The sequence below is a fragment of the Gorilla gorilla genome, chromosome 1, assembly GCF_029281585.2.
Source record: "Gorilla gorilla gorilla isolate KB3781 chromosome 1, NHGRI_mGorGor1-v2.1_pri, whole genome shotgun sequence".
In the NCBI taxonomy this organism is placed as follows: domain Eukaryota; kingdom Metazoa; phylum Chordata; class Mammalia; order Primates; family Hominidae; genus Gorilla; species Gorilla gorilla.
Genome location: NC_073224.2, coordinates 76,546,285 through 76,572,386, shown reverse-complemented (window position 1 = coordinate 76,572,386; position 26,102 = coordinate 76,546,285). Strand labels below are relative to the sequence as shown.

General features: G+C 50.9%; 1 protein-coding gene across 1 annotated transcript in view; it reads left to right on the top strand.

Moving 5' to 3' along the window:
* LHX4 (LIM homeobox 4) overlaps positions 1-26,102 on the top strand; it is a 48,694-nt gene that overhangs the window by 5,336 nt on the left and 17,256 nt on the right. Inside the window, exon 2 of the mRNA XM_004027996.5 lies at positions 12,686-12,857. Within this exon, the coding sequence (XP_004028045.1) occupies positions 12,686-12,857 (172 nt within the window). The remainder of the gene's footprint in view (positions 1-12,685; positions 12,858-26,102) is intronic.

Here is a 26,102-nt window from a genome sequence, read left to right as displayed (position 1 = left end):
GGCGGGTGTGCCCGGCCCGCGCGTTCTGCGGGTGTTCGAGCCTCGGCTCCCCACTCGGTTCCGCAGCTTAGTGGACCTTGACGAGCGCTGGAAACGTGTCAGGCTCCAGAGAGAGAGAGTCTCTACCTAGGCGGCTGAGGATGTCAATTAAAATCGACCAGGGAAGGGAGTTGGTGGCACTGTGCGCCGCCGGGGAAGGCGAGGTGGCGCGGGCCACTGGGTGCACCCACCGCACGAGAGGCCGCTGCTGGACTGGGACCGAGCGCATCCCTGTGTCTCAGGGGGTTTGCTTTGTGCAGGATGGGACCTTATTATTTTTAGACAGTGGGACAAACGTGTCTTTTAAAGGGATCTGAAGGGTGAAACTAATGAAAAAGGAAATGAATTACTAGAAAAGCCGTGGAGGGATAAAACCGGGAGCAGCAGGAAGTTGAAGGAAGGACGACCGAAGCTAGGTGTATCTGCACCTGCCTCTTGACACGCCAAAAACAAAGGGGGGTTAAGGCAAGAATGTAGACTAAATGCTGTGAGGATTAGGGTAACGCGAGCCCTCAAGACGTCTCGGAGACCGCCTACAGGGCTGCAAATACCAGGGTCCATTTTTAAAAATCGAGTGCTCCTAGAGGTGGGGTGGGGGTGGGAGAGCCGGGAAACCAGCAAAGCAATTTCTTTCCATTGAGTAGACAAAAACTTGGGCCACAGGGGCATCTTGTATTTTGAACAGTGACCCGATGACCCCGCTGGCCAGGTGTAGACAGCCTCAAGTCCTAAATATTTGCATTGTCCTAACTTCCCAGTTGCCTCGGATTTTAATGCCCTTTCACTCTGCGTTACAGTCAATTAGTGATTACTTAGCACCCACATTAGCAGACTGAAGCCAGAGACCCCAGCGCTGGGAGGAGAGGAGGAGCCGGGGGAAGGAGGATGGGGCTTGCAGTGCTGCAGGGATGGAAAATTAGTTAACAGGAATTAACTGTTCTTTCTATTACCTCGTTATGAAATCTGCTTTGAGCTTCTTGTTTTGGGCGGGAATGGTGGGTATTTAGTGGATTTCTCTGGCTGGGAAACTTGTGTCCTCTTCCTATTGAAGAGTTCTGGATGGGGGGCGGGTAGGTGGAATCGGATAAAGGGACCTTGTGCCTTTTCTTTCAATTAAGGACATTTTTCAGGAATAGAGCTGAGGAGCTTTGGGACGCATAGGGACTTGGAACCAGTTTAGCTGAAGAGAGGACAAAAGGAGTAATATTACCCACTTTGAGAAACCCACGGTTGGAGACAGACTGAAGTAGCAGTTTGCTGTGGCAGCACCAAATACATGACTGCATAGACGGCTGAATTTGGAGAGGGCTGGCTGGGGTGCCGTTGAGGCGATTTTACTTTTGTAACAATGTTTTGCCTTTCTCCCTTCCTGGAATGAGTGTTAACAATGCCCATAACAGAGATGTGGGCAAATAGGGTCCACTGCTTTTAGTAAAATTCCATCACGGTCTGGTGGCTTGAATTTCTCTTTCTTCCTCCCTCCTTCTCCTTCCCCTGTTCCCCCAACTTCTTCTGTCTATCCCTTCCTTCCTTTGCAAAATCTTTGCAGGGAGAAACATGGGATTGTGCAGGAATTCACGGCACAGGGGTTTTACTCGGCAGGGGGGCGGTCGTGTGTCCAGCAGGCTGCACCGTGGTGGATCCATCTCTCTTTCTAGGCGCCCTGGGAGAGAAGCACAGGTGCTGGGTATAGGACAGAAGCCGCCCTGGAGCTGGGCTCTTATTGTTTGTGGTAGGAAGAAATCAACTAAAATTAGATGCCACTGTGAGGTTTTACCTTATTTAGTCCTCAATTTTATAGGATCCCTGATCAAAATGGAGCACAAGTCAACCATTTTGAGGCATTGCTTTTGGGGGTAGGTGGACAGGTTGGGTTTAATTGGTGAAATGAAATGGATTCTCCCTTGGAAAATGGACTTTGGGGTTAACTGTATGAGCGGCTGACTGGAAAGTCGTCTTGGGAGGTGAGTCCTACCTCCTGCAGTAATTTTGGTGGATTTCTTTTCTCAGATCTCCCCACCCTGTTCCCTCTGTCAGTCTGGGTCTAGCCACAGATGTTTTACTGCAGTACCTCACCCCCACATGTCTTTAAAGTATAATTTGCTTTAATTATGATGTTAGGGGGTTAAGAGATTGGTTCTGGGAATAGCTTAATAGAGACAAAACTTGCAGCCAAATTAATTGAAAGTTTCTTGCTATGAGGGAAAGATTGCCAAACATATGGAATACTGTTACAGAGTAAGACATTAGAAAAATACATTGTAGAGATTTAGCAATGATTAAATGTGAAAATGGAGTGGAAATAGATGTGTCTACATTTCCATATACAAACATGGATTTGTTTAATGTAATTTTCTGTTTTATTTGCAATTACTGAGATATTTGATATCCTACTGAAGAATACTAATTACGTGACAATATATCACCTAGGAGATAATCCCTGCAAATACATATTTACATTGTGTATTTCATTTGTTACTCGACTCCTTATGTTAAAATATCCAAATTACAGCCTTAAAATGATAACATCGAAATTATCTCCAGTTTACTTTTGAATTTGTTCTTTTATTGAAGAGGTTTCTGTTTTTGACTAAGCCAAAAAAGAACAAAGGAGATTTTCAAAGGCACCCCAAGCCACCAAATAAAGCAAACAGTAAAAGTGGGAAGGATTCCGGAAAGCAAGTGAAGGGAAAGGACGGCTTCAGGTGTGATCATTTCTGATGTAAGAAGGATTTTCTGACTTTTTTTCTGGTTGCTAGTCATTTGTCAAGACAAACTAGAAAAAACTAGAAATTAGATAAAAAGACGTGAGTACACTGATGCATTTTAAAACATGTCAGTGCATATGATGATAGAGAATATGATTTACCTTCAATGCGATGCTAATTTTTAAAATTAGAATTTTTCTAATATTTTTGTGGCTGGCCCAGCTCTCTTTCTTTAATGCTGCTGTCATCATGAACTACCTTGATGTTCAGTGTGCCTTTTCTCTTTGTTTTAAAGAATTAATGTTGGAATTTTGTGCTTTAGCTGTGTTATGTGATTATTACTAGGTTGTGAAAATCCCTTAAGAGGAATTTTATAAAAACATTTTGGAAAATTTTGTTATTGTCTCTTCAAGATACGCTGATTTAGAATAAGTGAAAATATAAAAACGAGAACTATAAACGGTTCAACAAAAATGAATGTTCTTTAATGACAAAGAGCCAGGGTTGGGGGGCGGCACACACCAGATTTGTCATGGAAAACTGAGTCGTGGGCCTCAGATTTTCCCTGCGTGGGGACTGCATGGATGAATCAGGCCTTCTTCCTTTGGTCACAATTACCAGGTGATTTAAAAGGGGAATTGTGACCAGAAAACAGGATTTTATCATCAGCGGTGATGGTGGCTACTTTGAAATGGAAAGTTTTATTTTTGAAATATTTATCCAGTAATAGACCTCTTAGTTAATTTAATTTTAATGTAACTATACCTCCGTTATAAATCTTTGACCTGGACATTTCAGAACTCAGGTATGTGTTTAGGCAGGTGTGCCACAGCTTGGTATATCCTGTGGCTTCACCTTGTTGATGCATTTTAGAATTAGTTATTCCCCGACTAAATCAATGAGCCCCCCACTGACAGTATTTTCCAAGCCTGCCTTTAGAAAACCATCTTCCTTCTTTCTTACTCAGGGAACCTGAGGCAACAGAACAGCAATGTCTGCAATTTGTTGTTTTCTCTTCCTTACATGTGGGAAAGGAATGGAAAATTTCAAGAAAAACATTTGCATAATATTTCAGTTGCATATGTGATTCCTTAAAGCCCCATTTGGCGTCTCCTTTCAGTTAGTAGTCAGTAAAGAAACTTAACAAATAAATAAAATTAAACGTTTTTGGAAATATATATTGGCCAAATGTTATTTGAGACAGAGCTCAAAAAACTGCTTACTTCTGGAGGGAAATCACCAGCAAAAAGGTTTTGGGCAAAAATCCCAGATGGAGGTGGCTTTGATTGAGCACAGGTGGAAGCCATCAGACCCAGAGTAAAAGAAGGTTTAGTCCTAATTCGGCCTCAAACTGTGTACCCGTAGGGAAGCCCCTTATTCTCAGAACCTTTTAAACGTAGACGATGAATGTCCGCTTCACAGGGTGTCTGGGAGGAGGGAATGAGCTTGCCAATTTGAAAGTACTTGACCAAGTTTGGAGTGCTGGTGGTCTTAAGGCACTCAGAGACTGGGATCGCAGCTCCCATTTCACAGACACAGCCGCCCCTGGGAGCACTGCTGGCTGTCCCGAGAGGATGGCCACCCGAGGGGGAATACTGTGGGGTCTGCAAACAGGGAGACCCGGAAGTGGCTCCCATGGACCCAGCTCCTTTTCTCGAAAGGAGCAAGAAAAACCTTGTCCTGAGCATTAGGCTGTCAAGTCAAAGCATGAAACAAAAAGAACACTTCATCCAAAAGGCAGTTAAAAAGCAAAGGGAGTTAAAGAGCAAAAGCCTCACAGGAGGCACATCAAGCTGGCACATCAAAGTACAAATTTTACAAAATATTAATCTGGTCTCAGAGCATCGTTAAATAAACATTATTCCCTTTTAAAATTATTATAATAGAGATAGGGGCTCACTATGTTGCCCAGACTGGTCTCGAACTTCTGGGTTCAAGTAATCCTCTCACCTTGGCCTCCCAAAGTGCTGGGATTACAGGTGTGAGCCACCGTGCCCGGCCTAAACATTCCTATCAGTACAAAGTAACTTAGTTTTAAAAATATTTAAGTAGCACATCAGCATTATGATTCCAATGGAAAGATCTGAAATTCTGACTCCTTTCCCCCAGAAAGGTGCCTTTTCTTAAATATATTTTAGAAGTCATTGTCAGATATGTTGGCTCTCATATTAGTCTCTTTAGTGGAATTTTTTTTCCTTTACCCTTTTGATCTTCCGTGACGAAAGGGATAGAAAACACCATTTTTCAAATAATTAAAATCGATCAAACAAACACAAACGCTCTGTGAAATGTTTCATGGTGGCCCCTGGTTCCTTGAGAGCAGTTTCTTGGAAATGAAGAAACGTGAGTGGGGAATACAAATGCATGATATTTATTATCTCTCACCAGAGGGGTGTGGGCAGTTTGGTCTGCCATGGATCACATCAGACCTTTTGATCTCTTCCACTTCCCAGCTTTCAGAAACCATTAATGGAGGAATTTGGGGATTTAAAAATGGAATCCAGTTTCTGATGGGCCGCTGTGAAAAATAAGCCCAATGTGCCTCTGTCACAATGCTTCAGGTGCTTTGAGGGCTGGCTATCATGTTGTGAGTTTTAAAAGCTTCCTCGATGAAGAAGGAGATTATGGCTACCGGGGAAGGGTCTGTAGCCATTTCTTATCAAGTAAGAAATAGCCTCTTTTCCTTTGGGCATTTAGTTGTCTCTAGGAAAAAATGCTAGAAGCCCCAAACGTCAATTTCAACCCAATCTACCCTCACCTGGGTACATTACAGCAACAGTGAAGTAAGATCAGGCAGTTGTGGCCTCAACCTCCTCATTTTTACCATCCACATGTTCGGGGAGACCAAGATCTGGCAACTTTGTCCTCATTCTGCAGAGGAAAGAGTCTGCCAGATCCCTTTATTCCAGAAAGACTGAGCCCTTGGAATACTGCATTGTCTGCTGTTTATACTCCAGGATCATGTTGATTAAAAAAGAGTGTGTGTCTTTGGAATGCTTTAGAATTAAGGGAGTGGAGGAGAGTTCTGAGTGTTTAGGAGGGGGTTGAGGGAGGGAAAAGGTATATTGGGAAATAATGAAGCATGAATTAATTTTGATACACTTTATAGACATGCATCTTGTTGGCAACTGGCTATGAGACAGTGAAGGAGAGAGCTAACCACTGGCCTTGGACAGTGGCACTGTGAGGGCTCAGTGTTTTACATGCATTACCTGATGTGGCCATAACACAGCTACCTCAAAAGAGTGGTATGATTATCCCCATTTTATAGATATGAAAATCAAGGCTCGAAGACATTAAGCAATTTGCCCAAGATCACATACAGGGTGGAATTAGGATCTGAGCTCAGGTCTGACTAGATCTGGGATTTATTGGCATTTGGAAGACCTAAAGATTTGCAGATCTAAACTCTGATCAGAACAGAAAACTTTCAAATTCTCCCAATATTTTTAAATTTTTGTTTTGATTTGTTTTGTTTTTGTGGTTTTTTTCTTTTTGTTTTGTTTTTGTTTTTGAGACAGAGTCTTACTCTGTTGCCCAGACTGGAATGCAGTACTGCAATCACGGCTCACTGCAGTCTTGGACTCCTGGGCTCAAGCGATCCTCTTGCCTCAGCCTGACAAGTAGCTGGGACTACAGGTGCACCCGACTATGCCTGGCGATTTTTTTTTTTTCTGTAGAGACAGGGTCTCACTATGTTGCCCAGGCTGATCTCCCAGTATTTTTGAGCCCTTTCCAAAAAAGTATTTGAAACAATGTTTCTACTTCCTTCTGCTTTTCTAGTTCACTCACTCCCTACTCTCCCCACTGCTTCAGGATTGGACAGCTCCCTCATTCAGCTAAGCCTTCCTTTCCACAGACAGAGCTTGATTTCAGAATTGGCTTTTTTTTCCAGAGTGGCAATGCCTCATCCCATGTATGAGGATGTGAGTGCATGTGTTTGTGTGTGTGTGTTTGTGTACATGTGAGTATGTGTATTTGAGTATATGTGAATATGCATGTACATTTGTCTGTACATGTGACTGGTACATGAGTGTGCCTTTGTATATGTAGGAATGTATGTGTCTCAAGGTGTATCTTTATTTGTGATTGTCTGTGTTTCTCTGTATGTGTATGTACGTGTCTGTGTTATATGCATGTCTATGTATATAAGTATGGTGTGGGCGTGTATATATATATCTGCGTGTATATTGAGTGTGTATGTGAGTGCGTGTGAGGATGTCTGTATGTGTTCATGCAGGTACATGTGGGCTTAGGTCTATGCCTCGACTATGTCCCTCTGCATGACTAGGAATGCTCTGGTGGGCGGGCCTTGCACATGGGTAGTGTGTTGTTCTATGTGGTTTAGCATTTCCAAAGATTCTTTGGCTGTTCCAGGGACATTACTTTTTTGTTTCTGAGTTTACCCTCTGCAGAGCCCCAGCAGAGAGCATCGTCACGAAATGCTTATGGGCAGATAAGAGAAAAACTTTCATTTTAAGTGAAACGACTCCTCATATTGAGTTGATATTAATAGATCAAATTTTGTCTTTAGTGACTCCAAGCATCTACGTAAATTGCAGTTTTAATGTGGAATTTTGAGATACTAAATACTACATGAAATACATTGAGCTTATTGGGGATTTGGAAATTGTCTTGCCCCTTGGAAATTTTGGTTACAACTTTCTTTCTTTTCTTTCATTTTTTTGCTCTGTCATCCAGGCTGGAGTGCAGGGGTGCTATCTGGGCTCACTGCAATTTCCACCTCCTGGGTTCAAGTGATTCTCATGCCTCAGCCTCCTGGGTAGCTGGGATTATAGGCATGCACCACCATGCCTGGCTAATTTTTGTTTTTTTAGTAGAGACGGGATTTCACCATGTTGGCCAGGCTGGTCTCAAACTCCCGGCCTCAAATGATCTGCCTGTCTCGGCCTCCTAAAGTGCCAGGATTACAGATGTGAGCCACTGTACCTCTGTAAGGGGAGAGGAGGGGAGGAGTTCTCCCCTCCTCTCCCCTGCAAGAGGAGGCCAAGGTAGTCTTCCTCGACGCCTCCTCCCTCAGGAGGAGGAGACCCGGTTCATGCACCAGAACTTTATTTCTGGTAGGAAACCTAGTTAAACTCTGTCCTGTTTAGCCTTTCTAAACTGTAAAAATAATAATTTATTATAGGTTTAATTAAGAGGCTTATGTTGTTGCTCTTTGAAAAATTTCCAGATAGTTTATATTTTTTACTAATCTAAATAATTAAATAGGGGCCATGTTGCCTGGAGTGTGGGGTCTGAGTTCACAGGTCTCCACATCCTCACAAGTAGGGATGGGTGCCATCAACAGGCAGACACCTTGTAGCTGGGGGAGGAGATTGTGGACAGAGGCTGCTGCTTCCCGCCCTCCTGTGGACATTAGGCATCCATCCCATATGACACATGCACACTAGATGCCTGTGTCATCTCAGTTTGTGCCTCCAACATTTCCATTTACCCAGCTGTTAGGGAGCTCAAGAGGCTAGTGGTCTTATAATCCCTTGTTGCTGTACATGGAATCGTGTTGAGACTCTCTCTGCCACAATTTCCTATCTAAAAAAATGACAGGCTCAAGCCAAATAAGGGGATGATTCAGGCCCCTTGAGCTCTCAGGTTGGGTTAGTCCATCTTCAGGAAAGCAGCAGCACAGTCTATTGGTTGGAATTCTGGCTCCCCCACCGTCAGCCTTGGGCACATTGCCTGATCTCGCGAAGGCTCAGTTTCCTCATCTGTAAAATGGGGATGATAATTCCTTCCTCGTTGAGAGTGGCTCACTGAGGTAATACACACTCAAGCCCTGACGTGGCTCATAACAGGCTTCTGATGCCTGCGTGTATTACTGTGATTGGCATATTGGAGATCTTTTAGAGCATTTCCAAATTATCTTTGTTTAATCCCCCCGTCAAAATCTACAGTGGAATAGAAAAGGTTTTTAATTTTTAACTTAAAGGGCACCCTTGGTAGGCCCCTTCCGTTTTTGCCAAGCCAGAGGGCCCCGGTTTGGTCCCAAGGCCTCTCTGTGAGGACTTCTAGTTTGGGCAGCCCAGAGTGACCCAGCGCGGATCCTCTCCTCCAAGCTCGAGGCTGAAACGACTTGTCTGTCTGCTTTTAGTGTTGTTCCTCAACGTGATGCTGTCTCTGCTTACAAGCCTCTAAAACTCCCCTGCCCACCATTCCCTGCATACATTAGCCCTAATGTATTCTCTCTTGAATACTCATCAGATTAAGGCTCCCACTAGATATCTTGCTCAAAATAAATTTTATGGGCATATATCCTCACCCTCATCCCATGTATTTGTGGCTGGGAGGAGAAATATAGCCAAATCTCTTCTCAGAGGGCTGGCCAAACAACAATTAGGTAGGAATCTGCGGCCCCTCTTGCCCAGGAGCCAAGGGAGGTGCAAGGAGTTGGGCTAGCTCCCAGCCTGCATGCCAAGGGCCAGAGAAGATGGTGCTTCATCTGGGTTCTCAAAAGGTTAATTGCCCCCCTGGGAGTCCAGCTCCTGGAAATCCAGATCACACAAAGAAGTCCCTGACCTGACTCCCAGGGCAGAGGTGCGGCTGTGCCACTGGGGCATGAAGCCCTGCACAGCTGTGCCTAGCAGCCTCCTGCCACGGCTGTGCCCCGCTGTCGGGGCTCAGTGGGCACACAGCACTGCCCTGTGGCACACAGCAGGCCTTGTTCACACATTCCTGCTGGCTCTGCATGCCCTTTGTACTTAACTCACTTCCCTGAGCTGGGAGGGCTTCCTGGTTGGGTCTCCCCTCCTCTCCCCTGCAAGAGGAGGCCTGGGCAGTCCTCCCTGACCCCTCCTCCCTCAGCCTTTCTTCTGCTCAGCAGACCGCAAGGGCACTGAACTCAGCTCATGCTGGAGAAACCCGCTCCCCCTTGCCCTTCATAACCCTCCTGACCTGAGTTGTCCCCTACTTTCTCCTGCTTCAGACTGGGGGGCGTCACACCAAAGGAGTTTCTGGCTATCCACCCTTCATAGACTGGCGGGCTCACGTGTCACCTCCTCACCAAGACCTTCCAGGGCCCTCCAGGGATTCCAGCCAGCCCCTGATGGCCCCTGGAGGGAGACCAGGGGTGTGGCTGAGTGAGTACCTGCATGGGGCAGACAGGCATGGCCCCAAGCCGCTGGCATAATTGCTGTGTGAGGCGGCCACTCGGCCTCCACGGGAGAGTCATGACATCTCTGCAGGGATTCTTATGAGGGCTCCATAAGAAAATGCCCACGAACGTGGGTGCCTAACTTGCCTTTCCGTGGGCATGACAGTTATCTCCTAATAATAGCAAGCCTGTCTTGAGCACCTACTGTATACCAGGGCCTGTCCTAAAAATTGTCCATGTGTCAATCCGTTTGCTCTTCACAACAATCCTACAGGCACTATTGTCATCATCACCCCCTTTTACAGGTGAGGAAACTGAGGCAGAGAGAGGCTAAGTCATTTTTCCAAGTTTAAAAAGCAGAGCCAGGATCCAAACCCAGGCAGCTGAGCTCCAGAATCCACATTCCCACCCCGTGTCCTGCCCATGCCCTCACTGGGTGGAAACCCCTGTGGCCGTCATTGTTCAGTACTTTGCTGGGCACACTGGAACTCCTGGGTAAGTACCGATTGACTGGACAGTGTATTTCTCAAGGAGGAAAACTGTGGAGATAGAAAAAAAAAAAAAGAATCCTGTATGTACTGGGACAATTAGCAAGTGGGACACCTGATAGTTTTCATGGGATATTTTGGTCTGAGAAAGGGGTCAACAGGCAAAGCATGTATATCAGGCCTGACTTCCACACAAATACTGGAAGTGCTGGGGCCATGAAGGGAATAGGCTTGGGTTGGGGTTTAATTGGGCCCAAGGTTGGCACTTCTGTGTACAGGGCTAGTGATGGCATTTAGTGAGTGTCCCAATAGCCTATTTATAGGGTTTAAGTACAAATGTCTTAATAGTCAAGAAAGCCTTCTCTCTACATAGGTTTAGATGTGTTTAAAATTTTTCTTAGTGCATTGAGGGTAATTCCTTTATGTTGACACTTTTTAAATTATATCACAACCAACAAATATGATATGAATCAAAAACATGTATGAGGCCAGGCATGGTGGCTCACGCCTGTAATCCCAGCATTTTGGGAGGCCGAGGCAGGCGGATCACCTGAGGTCAGGAGTTTGAGACCCAGCCTGGCCAACATAGTGAAACCCATCTCTACTAAAAATACAAAAAGTAGCCGGGTGTGGTGGCATGCGCCTGTAATGCCAGCTACTCAGGAGGCTGAGGCAAGAGAATCACTTGAACCCAGGAGGTGAAGGTTACACTGAGCTGAGATTGTGCCACTGCACTCCAGGCTGGATGACAGAGCAAGACTCTGTCTCAAAACAAAACAAAACAAACAAAAAAAAACCACGTATGATTCATGAGAGATTTGGTTTTACTGCTGTTGACATTTTGGAGTGTACAGGAGATACTAGTGAAAAGCTGTTTCAAGGTGAGCTTCTCAGACAGGATTTGATCAATTTATTATTTAGTGATAAACATCTGTGGCATTACCCTTGTGTGCCAGGCACCGTGCTAGGCAGTGACCATTTAGACAAACAACGAGCAAAGGTGTCTTTTATAATAGGGGTGGTAAACCCTGGGGTTGCCAGCCTCGTGAGTGCTGTATCAGGAGGATACTGTAGGAGGCCAAACGCTTGCACTTTTGTTTTTCTTCTTAATACTTGTTGATTTGTTACCTTCCTTTTTTGAAAAGCACAGGGGAAAATGGCTAGAGATCCTAGTACTGTTTGTTCATCCAACCAGGGAAACCTGACCATTTTGTAGATTTTGAAACAGTCAGTGACTCAAAATACTATCAAATTCACAAGCAATCCCTTGGAAAGATGGGATGGTGGAGAAACAGACCTCAGATAGGGAGTCACCCAGGACAGGAACCGGATGGGGCAGTGGTTAGGGTTCTGTTGCAGACAATAGAATCTTCTTTCACTATTTAAGTGAAAAGTGGTTAATCATCAGGTGGCAGGTGACTTTCAACTCAGTGGAGCCAGCTGGTTGGAGCTTCCAGGATAACTCTCAGCCCCCAGAATTTCACTGCCTCTGCTGTGACTGATCAGGACAGTGCAATACCCAACACAGCACTTCATCGCCTCCGCCGTGACGCACACCAGCACAGTGGGAGCCTGCCCCTCAGCTATCCTGACATTTAGCTCAGTTCTGAATTCAAGTCTTTCCCAAGAGCGTTTGATTGGAAGACTCAATCATCTTCAAAATGTGAGCCGCTAGGGCATCTGGAAAAGCAGTTTCTAGCTTTCCTATCTGCAGCACCGGAAGGCACATTAGGATGAGGTATTGATCCAGCCAATCTATGGTATCAGTTGCAGTTCATTAAAATATTGAGATTTTCTCTACAAGAGCACCCTCAGGCTTGGACCTTGATCACTGCCCGCCCCCTCCCCCACACCATATTTATCATTTGCTTTTCAGGACAGATGGCCTTTCAGTCCAGGCCTGGGCAGGGCTCACTTTGGGGGCTGATGTTTTCAGCAGAGCTTCCGATCACTTGTGAAAATCGTGGAAACAGAGGTGGATGTTGCTGAGCCTTCCTGGCCTGTTGGCTGTGGAACTGCAGCTGACATAAATGGGTTAGCTGCTGCTGCTAGCCTTGTGGTGCCCTTAGAAACAAGTGATTCCTCTGGGCCAAAGTCACCCCAAGCCAGAATACACAGCCTGGCCAGCAAAGCAAGGGTTGGCTTTCAGTCCCCACTTGTTCCTTGACTACGTACGTTTGTGTGCAATGTATAACCTGTACAACTATATGCAACAGCTCTGCGGTTGGGCCATGTCTGTTTCCACCATCAGCAGAGTGGGAAGGCACCCGCCAGGGCCTGGCCTGGTTAGCAGGGCTGTGTGGAAGGCTCACAGTGCCTCTCTCTCCTCTTCCTCACAGAGATTCCCCAGTGTGCTGGCTGCAACCAGCACATCCTGGACAAGTTCATCCTGAAGGTCCTGGACAGACACTGGCACAGCTCCTGCCTCAAGTGTGCAGACTGCCAGATGCAGCTGGCGGACAGGTGCTTCTCCAGGGCTGGGAGCGTCTACTGCAAGGAGGACTTCTTCAAGTAAGTCAGAACGGTCCGTCTCGTGGCCCTGGCCTGTCTCTGCCTCTCCCCATGCAGTGAGGGGGAAGTTTGCAGCAGGGTAGGCCAGGGAGGGTGGAGAGTCCACTCTGGGAGGGGCAGGTAAATCCTGGAGCTGAGAGGATGCCCCTTGTTGAGGTCCTCCTTCTGATCACTGGCCCATCACTGCCAGAGGTTCAGCCTCTAGACCTCATTTGATCTCTGCATGGGGCAGGGGTGAGGAGCCAGAGGCCTTGGGCTAGATTTCTCCAGGGTGGTTGACAAAGTTCTGCAGATCTCCTCTGTTGCTCTTTCTGTCCTGATATATTGGTGCTTCAGGGCATGTGGTTGTAACATTCCCACAACTTTCAGAGCAGCTGCTTTTAGGTTCATGTCCACATCCAGAGGCATCTCTGTGACTGTGTTTGCCCAGCCTGCTTCAAGGGCCTTAGAGGCTTGCAAGAGTTGCTTCTGGCAGGAGGCAAGCCAGGCTCGGTCAATGTCGTCACTTTATATGGAAACATGACCAAGAAAGAGGCAGTTTCATGTGACGGTTGAGTCCAGGCTCTGCCTGTATTCGAACCCACTTATTGGCGGTGTGCTGTTGGGCAGGTTACTTAACTTCTCTATGCCTCCGTTTGTTTATCTGTAAAATGGGGCTTACAGTAGTAGTCCCTACCTCATGAGGTTTTTATTAGCTTTAAATAAGTCTATTTATGCATCAAGTCCTCAGGACAGTGCCTGACACTTGAGTGTTAGCTCTTAAGACTGTCTGAGATTTTCCTTTCTGGGGTGGGGTTCATCAAAAACTTCCTGTTGGAGCTTTGGGTCAGGGTGAGAAGACCTCCTGGAAGGTGTTTTCCGTGGCATTTAGTCCTTGACTTCTCTCCCAGAATCTATTACCCAAGGCAGTGATGTTGGTGCCTTAGCCAATGTGGAGCAGCTGGCAGCAAGCAAAGCCAAGAGCCGGAGGTGGGGGTTAGGGATCAGTGACGCTGAGCCCTGTGTTCAGTCACACCAGCCTGGGTGGCCCAGGGGGTGCCAGGGAGGCTTGTCAAAGGCTGAACACACCCAGCCCAGATAACCAAGCCCCATAGAGGCACCTCATGCTGAAGCTGTGTATTCGGAAGATGGGGGTTGAGGGGGAGTAATGGGGAGAAATGTGAGTGCTGGATACAGAACACAATTTCTCCCACATCTTCCCAAAGGTTTCACTATGGAGAATAAGTGATTTGAATATCTGAGGATTCTCACATTTCTTTAGTGCAGTGAGTTGAAGAGCACATTAAAGATCTTGGTAACCAGTGCGTGGGGCCGCCTCCCCACCTGTGTGCAGAGGGTGCACTCACTGTCACCACGGTACTTTGCTCAGATATGTGCTGCTCCCTACGTGTGAGTGTGTGCATGTATGAGTGTGTGTATGAGTGTGTGTGTGACAGACTGTGTGTGAGAGTGTGTGTGGGTGAGTGAGTGTTGTGTGAGTGTGAGAGTGTGAGTGTTGTGTGTGAGTGAGCGTGTGAATGTGTGTTGACTACAGGAAGGCAGGGGCAGCAGGTGACATGGGTGCCCAGCAAGTCCTTGATGTTTGGGTGGAAGGACAGACCTCTGGTCCTTCCTCTGAGCTTTTTGTGTACTGCTCTTCTTTCTCACAATCTTCCTGTTGCTTTCCCACCTCTGACCCTCCTCTAGTTTCCTTTTCTCTGGCATTCATGCAATTCCATTCCCTCTAGCCACATCCTTTCCCAGTGGGCAACAGGAGTTTGCCTCTATTTTCCTTCCTCTATGATGTCCTGGCCAAGCACCACAGCAGCTGTTATGGGACCCTGGGTGGGGTGAATTTCACTGTGTGTTTGTGTGTGTGTGTGTGCGTGGGTTGACATATGTACCCGGGTGCATATGTGAACATACTGTGTGTGTGAAGAGGGCAGGAGGAGGCAGGTGGGAGGGCCTAGCCTTGGGGTCGGGTGAGCTGCCCTGCTTCTGTGATGAGGTGTGTGCAGATGTGTATGCCTGCACCTTTGGGAAGCCAAGAGGCCATGCCTCCGCTTGCCCGTCTCGGGGCAGGGTAGGTGCTGGATGTCCGAGTCAGACCTCAGAACCCACTGGTTTCTGGCTGGTCCAGTGTGGCAGCTCAGGGAAGCCTGTGGGGTATGAGCAAAGCCTGGCAGGGCCACTGACCCAGGACTTCATCGCCAGAGGGCTGCCGTGCACCCCCCAGTGCTTCCTCAGGGCCCTGTCTGATTTTTGGACCCTGAGTGGCTGGCTCTGGTTTGGAAAGGGAGGGTGGAGACGAAGGTGGTGGCAGCGCAGGCGTGGGGTTGGGTTTGGGAGAAGTAATGACCAGGAAAGAGGGTCTCCCTAGACCCAGGAAGCGCCCACAGTGTGTGCTGAGGAGGGATCCCCACGGGCCTATGAGCCAAAGGCCCAAGACCAGAAATAACAAGAACAGCTCCTCACCTGGGCCTTGCCCCTGGCTCCACTGCCCCACGCCGTGGCCCTCTTTTGGATCCTTTCAGGGCCTTACTCAGCAGAAACCTTCTGGCTAGTCCCTCCACTCACCTCCCTGTAGTCTGCAACCCTTCCCACCCAGTGAGTCTTCCGCCAGGTGGGCCTTCCCACCAGGTGAGCCTTCCACCCCACAGCCCAGGCCCGGGCCTGCCCCTTCCCTGAATATGCCACAGAGCCTGCCAGAGGCATTGGCACATCAGAGCCTCCTGCCGGCGCTCCCTTCCAGTCCTAGCCCACTGCTTTCCTCGGGTACCTGACGCCCACCAAACAGGATGCTCCATTCCCAGGCATGCTTGGTGGGCTGCAGCCTCCACACGCCAGCCCAGGCTGTTTCATCCTCCAGGGACGGTGCCCACCCTCCAGGGCTTCCATCCTTCCAGGGTTCTCAGAGTCCAGCTCCGCGGCAGACAGGATCCCCAGTGGAGCCATCACTTCCTGTCTCTCCCCTCTCCCGGGTGACCCAGCACAGAATGCTTTGGTTTGCCCATTTCTCGTGTGCCTGGTTTATCTTCCTTGCTGGCTTGAGGAAAAGGCCTGTTACTCATTTTTCTGTCCCCTGTGTAAGCCCCTGGCTCTGCGCTTTGTCCATAGGCCATTGCTGGGTTTGATGCTGCAACAAGTAAATTATCCAGTGAGTTTACACGAGCTTTGGTGACCAGTTTCTTCTGTATGTTGCAAGGCGTCTTTGAGTGAGGGAGGCCCAGGCTGCTTGCAAATGCTCAGGCCCATCATTTAGCCACGGTGACTTCCCTTGTTCCCGGCACTGCTCTGCTTCATGAAATGACCTACTCTCAGGGCTGGGTCCTTCTGTAATGCAGGCCATCTGGCCACGGATTCAGTGCTGAGTTTGGGCCATTGACTCTGTGATGGGGTGCTGTGAGGAGGGGAGTTCAAAGCTGAAGTGATTCTCCCTCCTGTCAATGGAGGGCCAACCCGAGATGAAGACCAGGCGGCTCTGAAGTCCTCAGTGGGTGGATTCATAGCCCTCACCAAGCTCTTGGGGACCAGGGCTGTTTGGTACAGGAAGGCACAGCTGCAGGCTCCATCCTAGGTACAGACAGGGAGGCAGCAGGCTGTCCAGCATCTGAGTGGTCCCACCTCCCATCCCCAGGGGTCTTGGGACTTGCTGGCCACCTGGGGCTCTGGGGCAGCCTGCTCCTCATCCCATCTCATTAGATGTCACCAGGCACCTCTTTCAGAGGGCACATGGGGGCACATACACAGTGGAGGTGCAGTAAGGACAGAGACCGTGCTGGGGCAGGAGGGGGCAAGCAGTCCGTGGAACCCCAGGTCCCTCCCTGGCTCACCCTCGGCTATAGAAGTCACATCTGTGGCCACCTTGTGAGAGGGACAGCGGGTGCCACATACTTGAATTTGCCCATCAGACCTCTGATGCTCTTAGCTGTGGAGTTTGGAAGACAGCTGGTCAGAGCTAGGGAGAGTCCCTTTTCCACGCTCCTTGAAGAAAAAGAAAAAAGAAAAAGCATGTCCTTTTCTGGTACCTCGTCCTAGCCCTGTTCAGAGGTGGGGGCAGGGCTCATTGGTTCCCTGATTAGCACTGTGGTCCTAAGTTCCTGGATCAATACTTTAATCTCTTTGCCCATAACAAGGAAGAGGGCCACTGCTTTGCACAACTCCAGGGGGCATCCTCCTGTCATATTCTATGTGAAGTTCTGCAGATCAATACGGAGATACGGAGAGTACCCACTGGAGGTGGGTAGTACCTTGTAATATCTCAAAAGTGGAAGGAGGCCGGGAGGTCAGGACTTCCCCAGCCTTCCACAGGGGCATGTGGCGATCCTGGTAACTGGCAGCAGGGGGCGATGTTGGTGTGGACACAGAGGAGGCAAGAAGGATTGTTGGGAAATTGTACTCTGTGGTTGCATTTTTCTTTGGGGGCTGTTGAGCTCTGTCTTGCTCAGTAACATTGACTGATTTTTGCTGTTGTTTGTTGTTTTTGCTGCTTGTGTCCTTGGCTCTCCTTTTTCCAAACGAAATAAAATTGAGACCCAAGAAGAAAGGCACTGAGTTGACTAAGGGAGCACAGTGGGGACCGTGATTTGTTCTGAGTTCAGTGGCGGCTTCAAACATCAGGAGAGCCCACCCCTGGTGCAAAGGGTGTCCCGAGCCCTGTTATAATTTGAATCCCAAGCTGCGGGGCAATGACTCCTCGTGTCGCATTTGCTAAGCAGGTCCTATCCAGACCATGTGTCCAGCATGTCATGGATCCTTCTCATATCTCCTCAAAAAGGGACCAGGGCCCAGAGAGAGTGGGGATCTAGGAGTGGGGTTTATGGGTCCCCTTGCTATCACCAGGTGGGTCCTGGAAGGAGCCAGGCAGCTCCCTTCCTCTGGAGCACAGCACAGACCTCTTGGAGCTGGGTTCAAGTGTTGCCTGTTGGCAGCCAGCTGGGTGCCCCTAGGCAAGTTTCTTTGCATCTCTGAGCATCTATGTCCTCTTCACAGTGCCTGTCTAAGAGCCATGGCACCCAGGAGCATTTCTCAAAAGGAGTGATTTTCTCAGCAGTGATTTTCCTTTTGGTGAACCCAAAAGGAGCTCAGTTGAATTCCTGTCCTATCTTTCATTAGCAGTTTGTCAGCACAGGTAACTACGTCTTTCTGAGCCTCATTCCCTTGTCTGTGGAGAGGAGCTCACGCTAACCCACCGAGCTAGGAAGAAGACGTGTGTGACCCGGGTCCAGCAGAATGCTAGGTGCTTTGTAAACACTGCCGGGTTTCAGGCCCTGCCATGTGGCCCCTTGACCTGCAGCCCTGCAGGGTCAGGTAGTCAGAGTTCCCTCAGGGTGGGGCCTGCGCTGGCTTTCCTGGTCTCCCCTGTACCAGCCTTGAGAGCTTCCCATGGAGATGACTTTTAACTGCCTGGAGCTCCTCAGTTAGTGGTGGGTTAGCCTGGCAGAACGGGGTGGGCTGTGGTCCATGGGAGAAACCTGCCATGTGGATCTCTGCGAAGAGTTGAGAAACAAACCATTATGGAGTGAAAACAAACAGAGCTGTGGAATTGAAGCGAGGGCAATGTTCCTACACGTTTGTAAGGTCAAGGGCAAAGCCTTCAAGGACAATCCAGGCTTGTGGGGGCTTCAAGCTGTGCCCCCAGCCACTGGGGCTCCATATTTCCATCTCCCCTTCAGGGGGCGTGGAGCGACTCTCGGGTGTTCTGAGGGTGCTGCCACTCCAGGAGGTTCCTGTCTAAAACGTCATGCTTCTCAGGGGTCTCCCTGCCCCTGAGGCCCTCACAAGGCAGGCAGGCAGAGATGGGTGCGCCAGAGGCTCCCGGCAGCGGGATGGAGGCCGCTGTGTCGCAGGGGAGCTGTGCGGCTGCTGGGCCAGGCCAGGATCTCCCTCTGCTCCCCGCGGTGCCCCTCCCCCAGCCTGCCAGTCTGCAGGCCGTAGGTGGGCTGTCCGCCAAGGGCAGGTAGGCAGCGTCCTTGGGAGCCCGGGAGCTGCTCCCATTTATCCCCGCAGTCCAGAACAGCGCATTTCTGCCTGGCGTGGCTGCAGGGTGGTGGTGCTGGCTGCAGACAGGGCTTCACTGGTGACTTTAGCCCACTCTGGTGACCAGGGCCTCTGCTCCTCATCTTGCAGGGGGCAGCTGCCCACAGGACATTGGCTAATATGGGGAAAAACAGGCTCGACCCCTCTGCGGGGTGGGCTTCATGGAGAGCAGGTGCGGGGTTTTGAGGCCAGGCTCAGCGTGAACTTGGGGCGTTAGACATCACCAAGCCTCGCTTTCCCATCTCTACAGGGGGAAGAAAAATACTGACTTTTCTGAGCGACTGTGAGGACTGAGTCAGAAGCAGCAAGGAAGTGCTTAGTCCATTCTTAGGAAGGCCACGAGGGGCATCTACATGGTGCCCCACATAGGGAGGAGGAAAGAAGACAGCAGGAGGGCCTGGGACCAGGCTGGCAAGGACGGGGTCCTGGGGTTGCTGGCCAGGCTGTGTCAGTGGTAGTGGTGGTCAGGGGAGTGAACAAAGGCCCACCCTTCAGTGAGGAGCCGGCCTGCATTTTCCTCATGGGATGCTCTCCCTCCCTGTGTGGTCCAGAGCTGTGGGCAGGAACCACAGCTCTCAGCGCTCGCTCGCATCAAAGAGCGGGGCCAGCCTGGTGGGAGGCAGCAGCCCGCGCCTGGGTGGCTTTCCACTGTCTCAAGCTTTCTTGTGCCCTGTTGCCCTAGAAAGAGGCAGCCTCAGTTCTGGGGTTGGTCGTAGAGTCAGTGTGGAGTCAGACTTTTGCTGAGCCACTTATTATTTCTGATAACCACACACCTGCCAGGCCATGCAGGCATGATCGTGCGTACACACACACATGCACACATGCACACACATGTATACATGCACACACACATGCATACACACACGCATACGCGTGCATACACATGCACACACACAGTGCTCTAGCAGAATGTGCTTAAGGAATGCACAGGGGTGGGTCTCTTTGATGTGTGACTTTCCATAATTTCTGAATAGTTTATAGTCTAATTTCCTCGCTAAGCAAATTAAACCTTTTAAGGTAACGATCAGATGGTCCGGATAGTGGCTGTGCGTGTGGACATTTGAAAGATTCAAACACACTGGTGGGACCAGGCCCACAGTCATTTGTGCCGGCCTGTAATCAAGGCAGAAGCAATTACTTAGTCCCGAAGCTCCCCCAGGGACCGAGGCCGTAAATCAGGAGGTGATGAGTCGGAGGAGGATTGTCTGCCTGCCCCAGAGCGTGCAGTTCAGCTGCAGTCACCTGGGCCACCCTCCCCGAGTGGGGCCTGGGGTGAGGGCCTCCTGACATCTGTGGAAGACACATCTCAGGGACTTTCTGGCTTAGAGGAATCTGTTTGGAATCACCTAGCTGCAAATTAGTCTGGGGATCAGATGCATCTGGGCTGTGGAAACGGGGTCCCCAGTGGGATCTGGGTGACATGGGAGTGGAAGCTGTGGGCAGCCCTCTTTTGGCCCAGGCACAGCACAGCAGCCAGCGGCACCTGCCTTCCCTCTGTTGCTGAAGATCGGTTTCCTCTTCTCACCCCTACCCTGGCCATTCAGGTGCCATGCCATGGGGTTCCCCACTCCAAAAGGCCCTCTCTGGACATTCCTGCAGCCTCTGTACCTTCAGGCCCTTGTCTTTGGGCCTCTGCACCACTGTAACTTCTCTAATTGCGGTCCTTTCCCCTCCTTCCCTCCTCAGCCTGTCTGGCTCTTCCCTCCGCCCATCTGGTCATGTTGTCCCCATTGCATCCTGGCTGGGCATTCAAGGGCCCATGATCTGGCTCAGCCTTACTCCCTGCTGGTCCTCTGGCCAAGGTCACACCAGGGTCCCATTAGAGCCAGTGTCTAGTTTGTCACTCTGGTCCCCGGAGGCCTTCGTGTCTCTAGAAGCCCCACTCTGAGAAGCCACGAGCTTCTCCACAGGGCTGGTCTCTGGTGGGCACTGTGGGTGAGACAGCAGGTCAGCCTGGGGGCCTCTCTCCCACACACCCATTCCAGTTCCTGCGGGTGTCTGCCACGCGCCGTTTGGAGAATGAGGCCCTCAGTCTTGAGGGACTTTGGGATTCTGACAATTGATGAGTGACCTGCAGATGCCCAGGTGGGCTAAGAGCATAGGTGACAGGATTTCTGTAGGAGCGGTCTGTGCCACTGCTGCACTGGGCCATCCATGGGGCTGGAAAGTGTGGGTTCTGGGCCCCAAAGTGGGAGTCAGGGGTGGCTTTTCTCTCAGTAAGCACCCCCGATGCGTCTCCCGCTCGGGGGAGTTTGCTCACAGCTGAGCTAGCAGCTTGGCAGAGGCTGATTGGCCTGTAGTGAGAAGGGCAGATGAGGTGCTGGGGGAAGTAAGGGAGAGGAGGGAGGGTGACCTTGGGCCAGGCAGCTGACTGCTCCAAGCCTGTGGCTGCCAGAAAGAAGGGAATACTAATCCCTCCCTACAAGGGCAGGTGTGTGGTTTGAATGAGATGCCTCACATGAAGTTGCCTGGTGCATATGACATGCTCCGTGCTTGTTTACCAAAAACACCTGGTGGTCTGGACTCTTCTAGAAGGGATTCAGGTCCTGCATGTCCCGTTGCCTCTTCAAGGAAATCTGCCCCCAGCAGGGAAGGAGAGGACTTGAGGCCAAATGGACAGGAGAGCTGGGCTCTCGTCCACTTCCTGCCATGGATGGAGCTGTGTGATCTTGGGCAAGTCACTGCTTGTCTCTGGGCCCCCATTTCCTCCTCTGTGAAATTAGGGCCTTGGACTAGGTCACTGGTTTTAAAGCTTTTCCAGCAGCATTCATCTCAACATGATAATATCTAATATTCTTTAAAAATAAAAACATTAGATTAAAATCCTGATAAAAAGCAGATTGCTGAGGAGCTGTTCCCATGGGCTGGGAGGTATATGTGTGATTGTGTGCATGTGACATGGGGGCTGTGTCCCCAGCCCCCGAGGCTCTAAGATTCTCTGGTGTCAGGCCTTCTCCAAATAGGACCCCCGTCTGTGTCTGGAGAAGGCTGCCCATTCTGGGGCAGAACTTTATGTGCCCATGACGTGGCTGTGGCCTTAGAGTGGGCGGTGATATATGTTGGAAATATTGGTACATACAGTAACAGTAAATATCAGCAACTTTCCTGTCAAGTGTGGTGATAGATAAAAGAAATACATGTAAGGAAGTGTCAGCTGGGAAAAAAATATACGGCCAGCAGTAAATCACCGCCAAGCAATTAAAGCATAAAATCAACTTGTGCAGTATTTTGTTTCCTCAGGGCGGTGCACCGTTCCATGGCAGCTCCACGTGCAGGAGGCTGACATGGGTCCTGGGCTGGTCCCCACCGGCTGCCTTCAATAGCCAAGAGTAAGGGAGACATCCCAGAGGAGAGGCACTGAGTTCAAATCCCAGCTCCACTGTTTGTCTGTGAGGTCTGGGGCAGTTACTAACCCTCTCTGAACTTCAGAGTCCTCATGTCCAAATGAAGAACAGGCCTTCAAGCATTCCGCAGGACTGGGTCACTCACTGATTTATTCATCATACATGCACTGAGCACATATCCTCGGCCAGGTCCTGCTCTGGGCGCTGGATTCAGTAGTGAACAAGACGGATAAAGACCCTGCTGTTGTAGAACTTGCCTTCTAGAGAGGGGGAAACACGGTCAGCAAGAAATAAGTGCACAGCGCATCTACTGAGATGAGTGCTGTGGAGCAGGGAAGGAAGTGCTGAGGGGGAGGGGTCCAGGGGTGTCCCCCTGAGCAGGTGACATTTCAGGGGACCACTGCAGGAAATGCAGGAGTGAGCATTCCTGCAGGAAATGCAGGTACCTGGGGGGAGAGCGTGCCAGCAGGGAAGCAGTGCCCGGGCCCCAGGAGGAGGCGGAGTGGACTGGGCAGTGGAGGAGGGAGGGTGGAAAGGCGATGGGGCTGGGATGCCATAGTGCCTTGGTGGCCGTTAGGGGGCCTGTGGCTTTGACCCTGAGTGAGGTAGAAGCCACTGGAAGGTTTCAGCAGGGGAGGGCGAGGGTGTGACTTAGGCCCACTGTGGCGACCATGTGCGGAAGCGCCTGTAGGGGCATGGGCGGAAGCAGGGAGACTGTTAGGAGGCAGCTGTAGGTGCTGGCTGATGGCAGCCCAAGCTAGGGAGGGCGGTGTGGGTGTGAGAAGTGGTCCCCAACATGATATAATTTTGAGTAGAAGCTGGGCGTGGTAGTTCACTTCTATTGTCTCACCTACGCAGGAGGCTGAGGCGGGAGGATCTCTTGAGCCCAGGAATTCAAGCTTGCAGTGAGCTGTGATTGCACCACTGCACTCCAGTCTGGGCAACAGAGCGAGACCCTGTCTCCAAATAATAATAGTAATAATAATGATAGTAATAATAATTATTATTATTCTGAGTAGAGTCAACAGGATTTGCTGACAGATCAGATGGGGATGGATGCCCAAAGGTTTTGGCCTGAGCCGTGGGAAGAATGAAGTTACAGTGGTCTGAGATGGGAAGGGCTATGGGAGGAGCAGAGGGTGCGGGGGGTGTTGGTAGGAGTTTGGTTTTGGACTCCAAATCCATGTGCTGTAGAGGCAGTGGAGCCCCAGTCTGGAGCCCAGGGGTCTGGGCTGGAGGTGAGATCCCCAGGGGAGCGGGGTGGGCAGAGAAGAGGTGTGGGAGGAGGAGGAGCAGGAGCAGAGGAGCAGAGGCCGGAGAGCACAGTGTAGGAGGCGGCGAGCAGGTGTGTTGGGAGGCTTGGGAGGCCGGGGAGAGGGGAGCTGACCGTTGGGCTGCAGCACAGCTCTGGGTGGGTAGGGCACTACCCTGAAGGGTGCAGGAAGTGGGCAGTAGAGAAGGGAGGCAGGCAGGGATCATAGAATGCCTGTACATGGGTGGAAGGAGCCAGCAGAGGTGAAGCTAATGACACAGAAGGCAAAGGGGATGGTTGCTGGGAGTCTCATTAGGTGAGAAGGAATGAGCTGTGTCTGGTGGAGGTGCACGGTTCACCTGTGGGTGGCAGGCAGGGGCTGGGGCCCCGGGTGTGCGGGTGTGCGAGTGGAAGGCACAATGGGAGGTGGGGAGGGTCCAAGCCGGGCTTCCCTCTTCCATGGGAAATGGGAGGGCGCCAGCAGCTGAGCCTCGGGCTCAGCGGGGGAGCGGGTGGGAAGTGCATTCTGACTCCCGGCCCCCGAGGCACCATCAGTCTGGTGGGCAGGGGCTGCTTTTCTGGCTCTGTGGATGCCCGTGCTGGGGTGGGGCAGGCGCAGGGCGGAGAGAGGGCAGGGTCCAGGGTGTGTGGGGAGGGACAGGTGGGATCGCCCTGGGGTCTGCTGGGTAAGGAAGGAGGGAAGCGAGGGACAGTGACAAGCCCAGGGGGAAGGGCAGTCCCTGGGTTGTGTGAGTCAGTGCCCTGGGGAGCTGGAAGAACTTGGGGGGGGGGGTCCAATGGTGGGAGGGTTGGAAGTGACCCCTGGAGCTGTGGCAGTTGCTGGTAACAACAAGGTCTGGGGGAGTGAGCGGTGGGAGGGAGGGTGGAGGCCACAGCCTTCAGGAGGTCAAAGAATTGAGAGGGAGGGCCTGGAAGGATGGTCTATGTGGGGACTGCAGTCACCAAGGGTGTGGTGGGAGTGAGGGTGAGCCTGAGCTAAAGTCACCCAGGCGGGAAGCAAGTGGAGCAGGGTGGCAGTGCAGCCACGGGGTGAGTGCCGGGGCATTGGGCTGAGGGCTGGAGGTGAGGGTCAGATGAGATCACATGTGCAGGGCCCACTCTGCACAGGACACAGGTTGGTGCTAGGAGAATGGCAGCTGCCTTTATTACCAGTGTCTCAGTGACCCACTTGTTGTACATCATGCGGGTCTGCTCAGAGATCGGAACTTATCATCAGGAATGTGCCAGACAGCCAGGGTGTAGGATTTATGTACCCCTGGTTCTAGAAGGCTCGATCCTTGCAGGGCCTGCCTGCTGCCCCCTTTCTACAGGGTCCAGACCCTCAAGCCTGTCCTGCACTGGTGAGCAGCCCAGCCAGGTGGTCGGGAGCAGCAGGGGTGGACAAATCAACAGCAGCAGGAGCTCAGGCGGAGCTCAGGTGCAGAGGCTGGGACCCAGCACACAAGACCTGGTCCTCTCCTGGGGTCCAGAGTGGCCCATGAGAGTCGAAGTCTCAGCTCTTCTCTGCCCACACCTGGGCCAGCCGGAGGATGTGGAAGGTGGACAGCGGGCCAGTTACATGCGTTGGGGTTAACACACTGGGGGGGTGAGGGCTTCCCTGGCCACCCCAGCACTGCAGGGCTGGGAGCCTCATGCAGGGGGCTCAGAGCCGCATGAGGGGGACAGGCCCTCTCCTCGAGCTCCAGCCTAGGTCAGGGCACCAAGGCCGGGTTTGCTGCCCTTGAAGCCCGCCGCATGTCCGCTGTGTTGTGTCAGAAGCACCGACTGCAAACCCCGGTTCTCTCGCTCGTTGCCCTTGGGAGCTAGGGGTCGGCACCTCACCTGTCCGAGCCCCAGTTCTTATCTGTTAAAAGGTGTCACAGTACCCACCTTTCAGGCTAGGAGCTCAGGAGACAGTCTGGAGGCAGTGTGATGGCGACAGCAAGTGGGATGTAAAGTCTTGTGGTTTAGTAAACCATGGGCCTCATTTCAACCCAGGACTTAATGCCCTTCTTGGAAAAGCTTTTGGCTGGGCACAGTGGCTCACACCTGTAATTCCAGTGCTTTGGGGGCCAAGGTGGGAGGAGGCGGCGAGCAGGTGTGTCGGGAGGCTCGGGAGGCCGGGGAGAGGGGAGCTGACCGCTGGGCTGCAGCACAGCTCTGGATGAGTGGGGCGCTGCCCTGAAGGGTGCAGGGAGTGGGCAGTAGAGAAGGGAGGCAGGCAGGGATCATAGCATGCCTGTACGTGGATGGAAGGAGCCAGCAGAGGGGAAGCTAATGACAGCAGAGGCAAAGGGGATGGCTCACACCTGTAATTCCAGTGCTTTGGGGGCCAAGGTGGGAGGATCACTTGAGACCAGGAATTCAAGGCCAGCCTCGTCAATATAGTAGGACCCAATCACTACAAAACATGTCTTAAAAGATGAGCTGGGCATGGTGGCATGTGCCTGTGATCCTAGCTGCTCAGGAGGCCGAGGTGGGAAGACTGAGAGTTCGAGTGCAGTGAGCTATGATTGTGGCACTGCACTCCAGCCTGGGCAACCAAGTGAGATCCCCTCACCCCTAAAGAAAAGAGCTTAAAACTGCTTCTCTGCTCTGAGAAGCACAACTAACTGCCTTCACTGAAATATA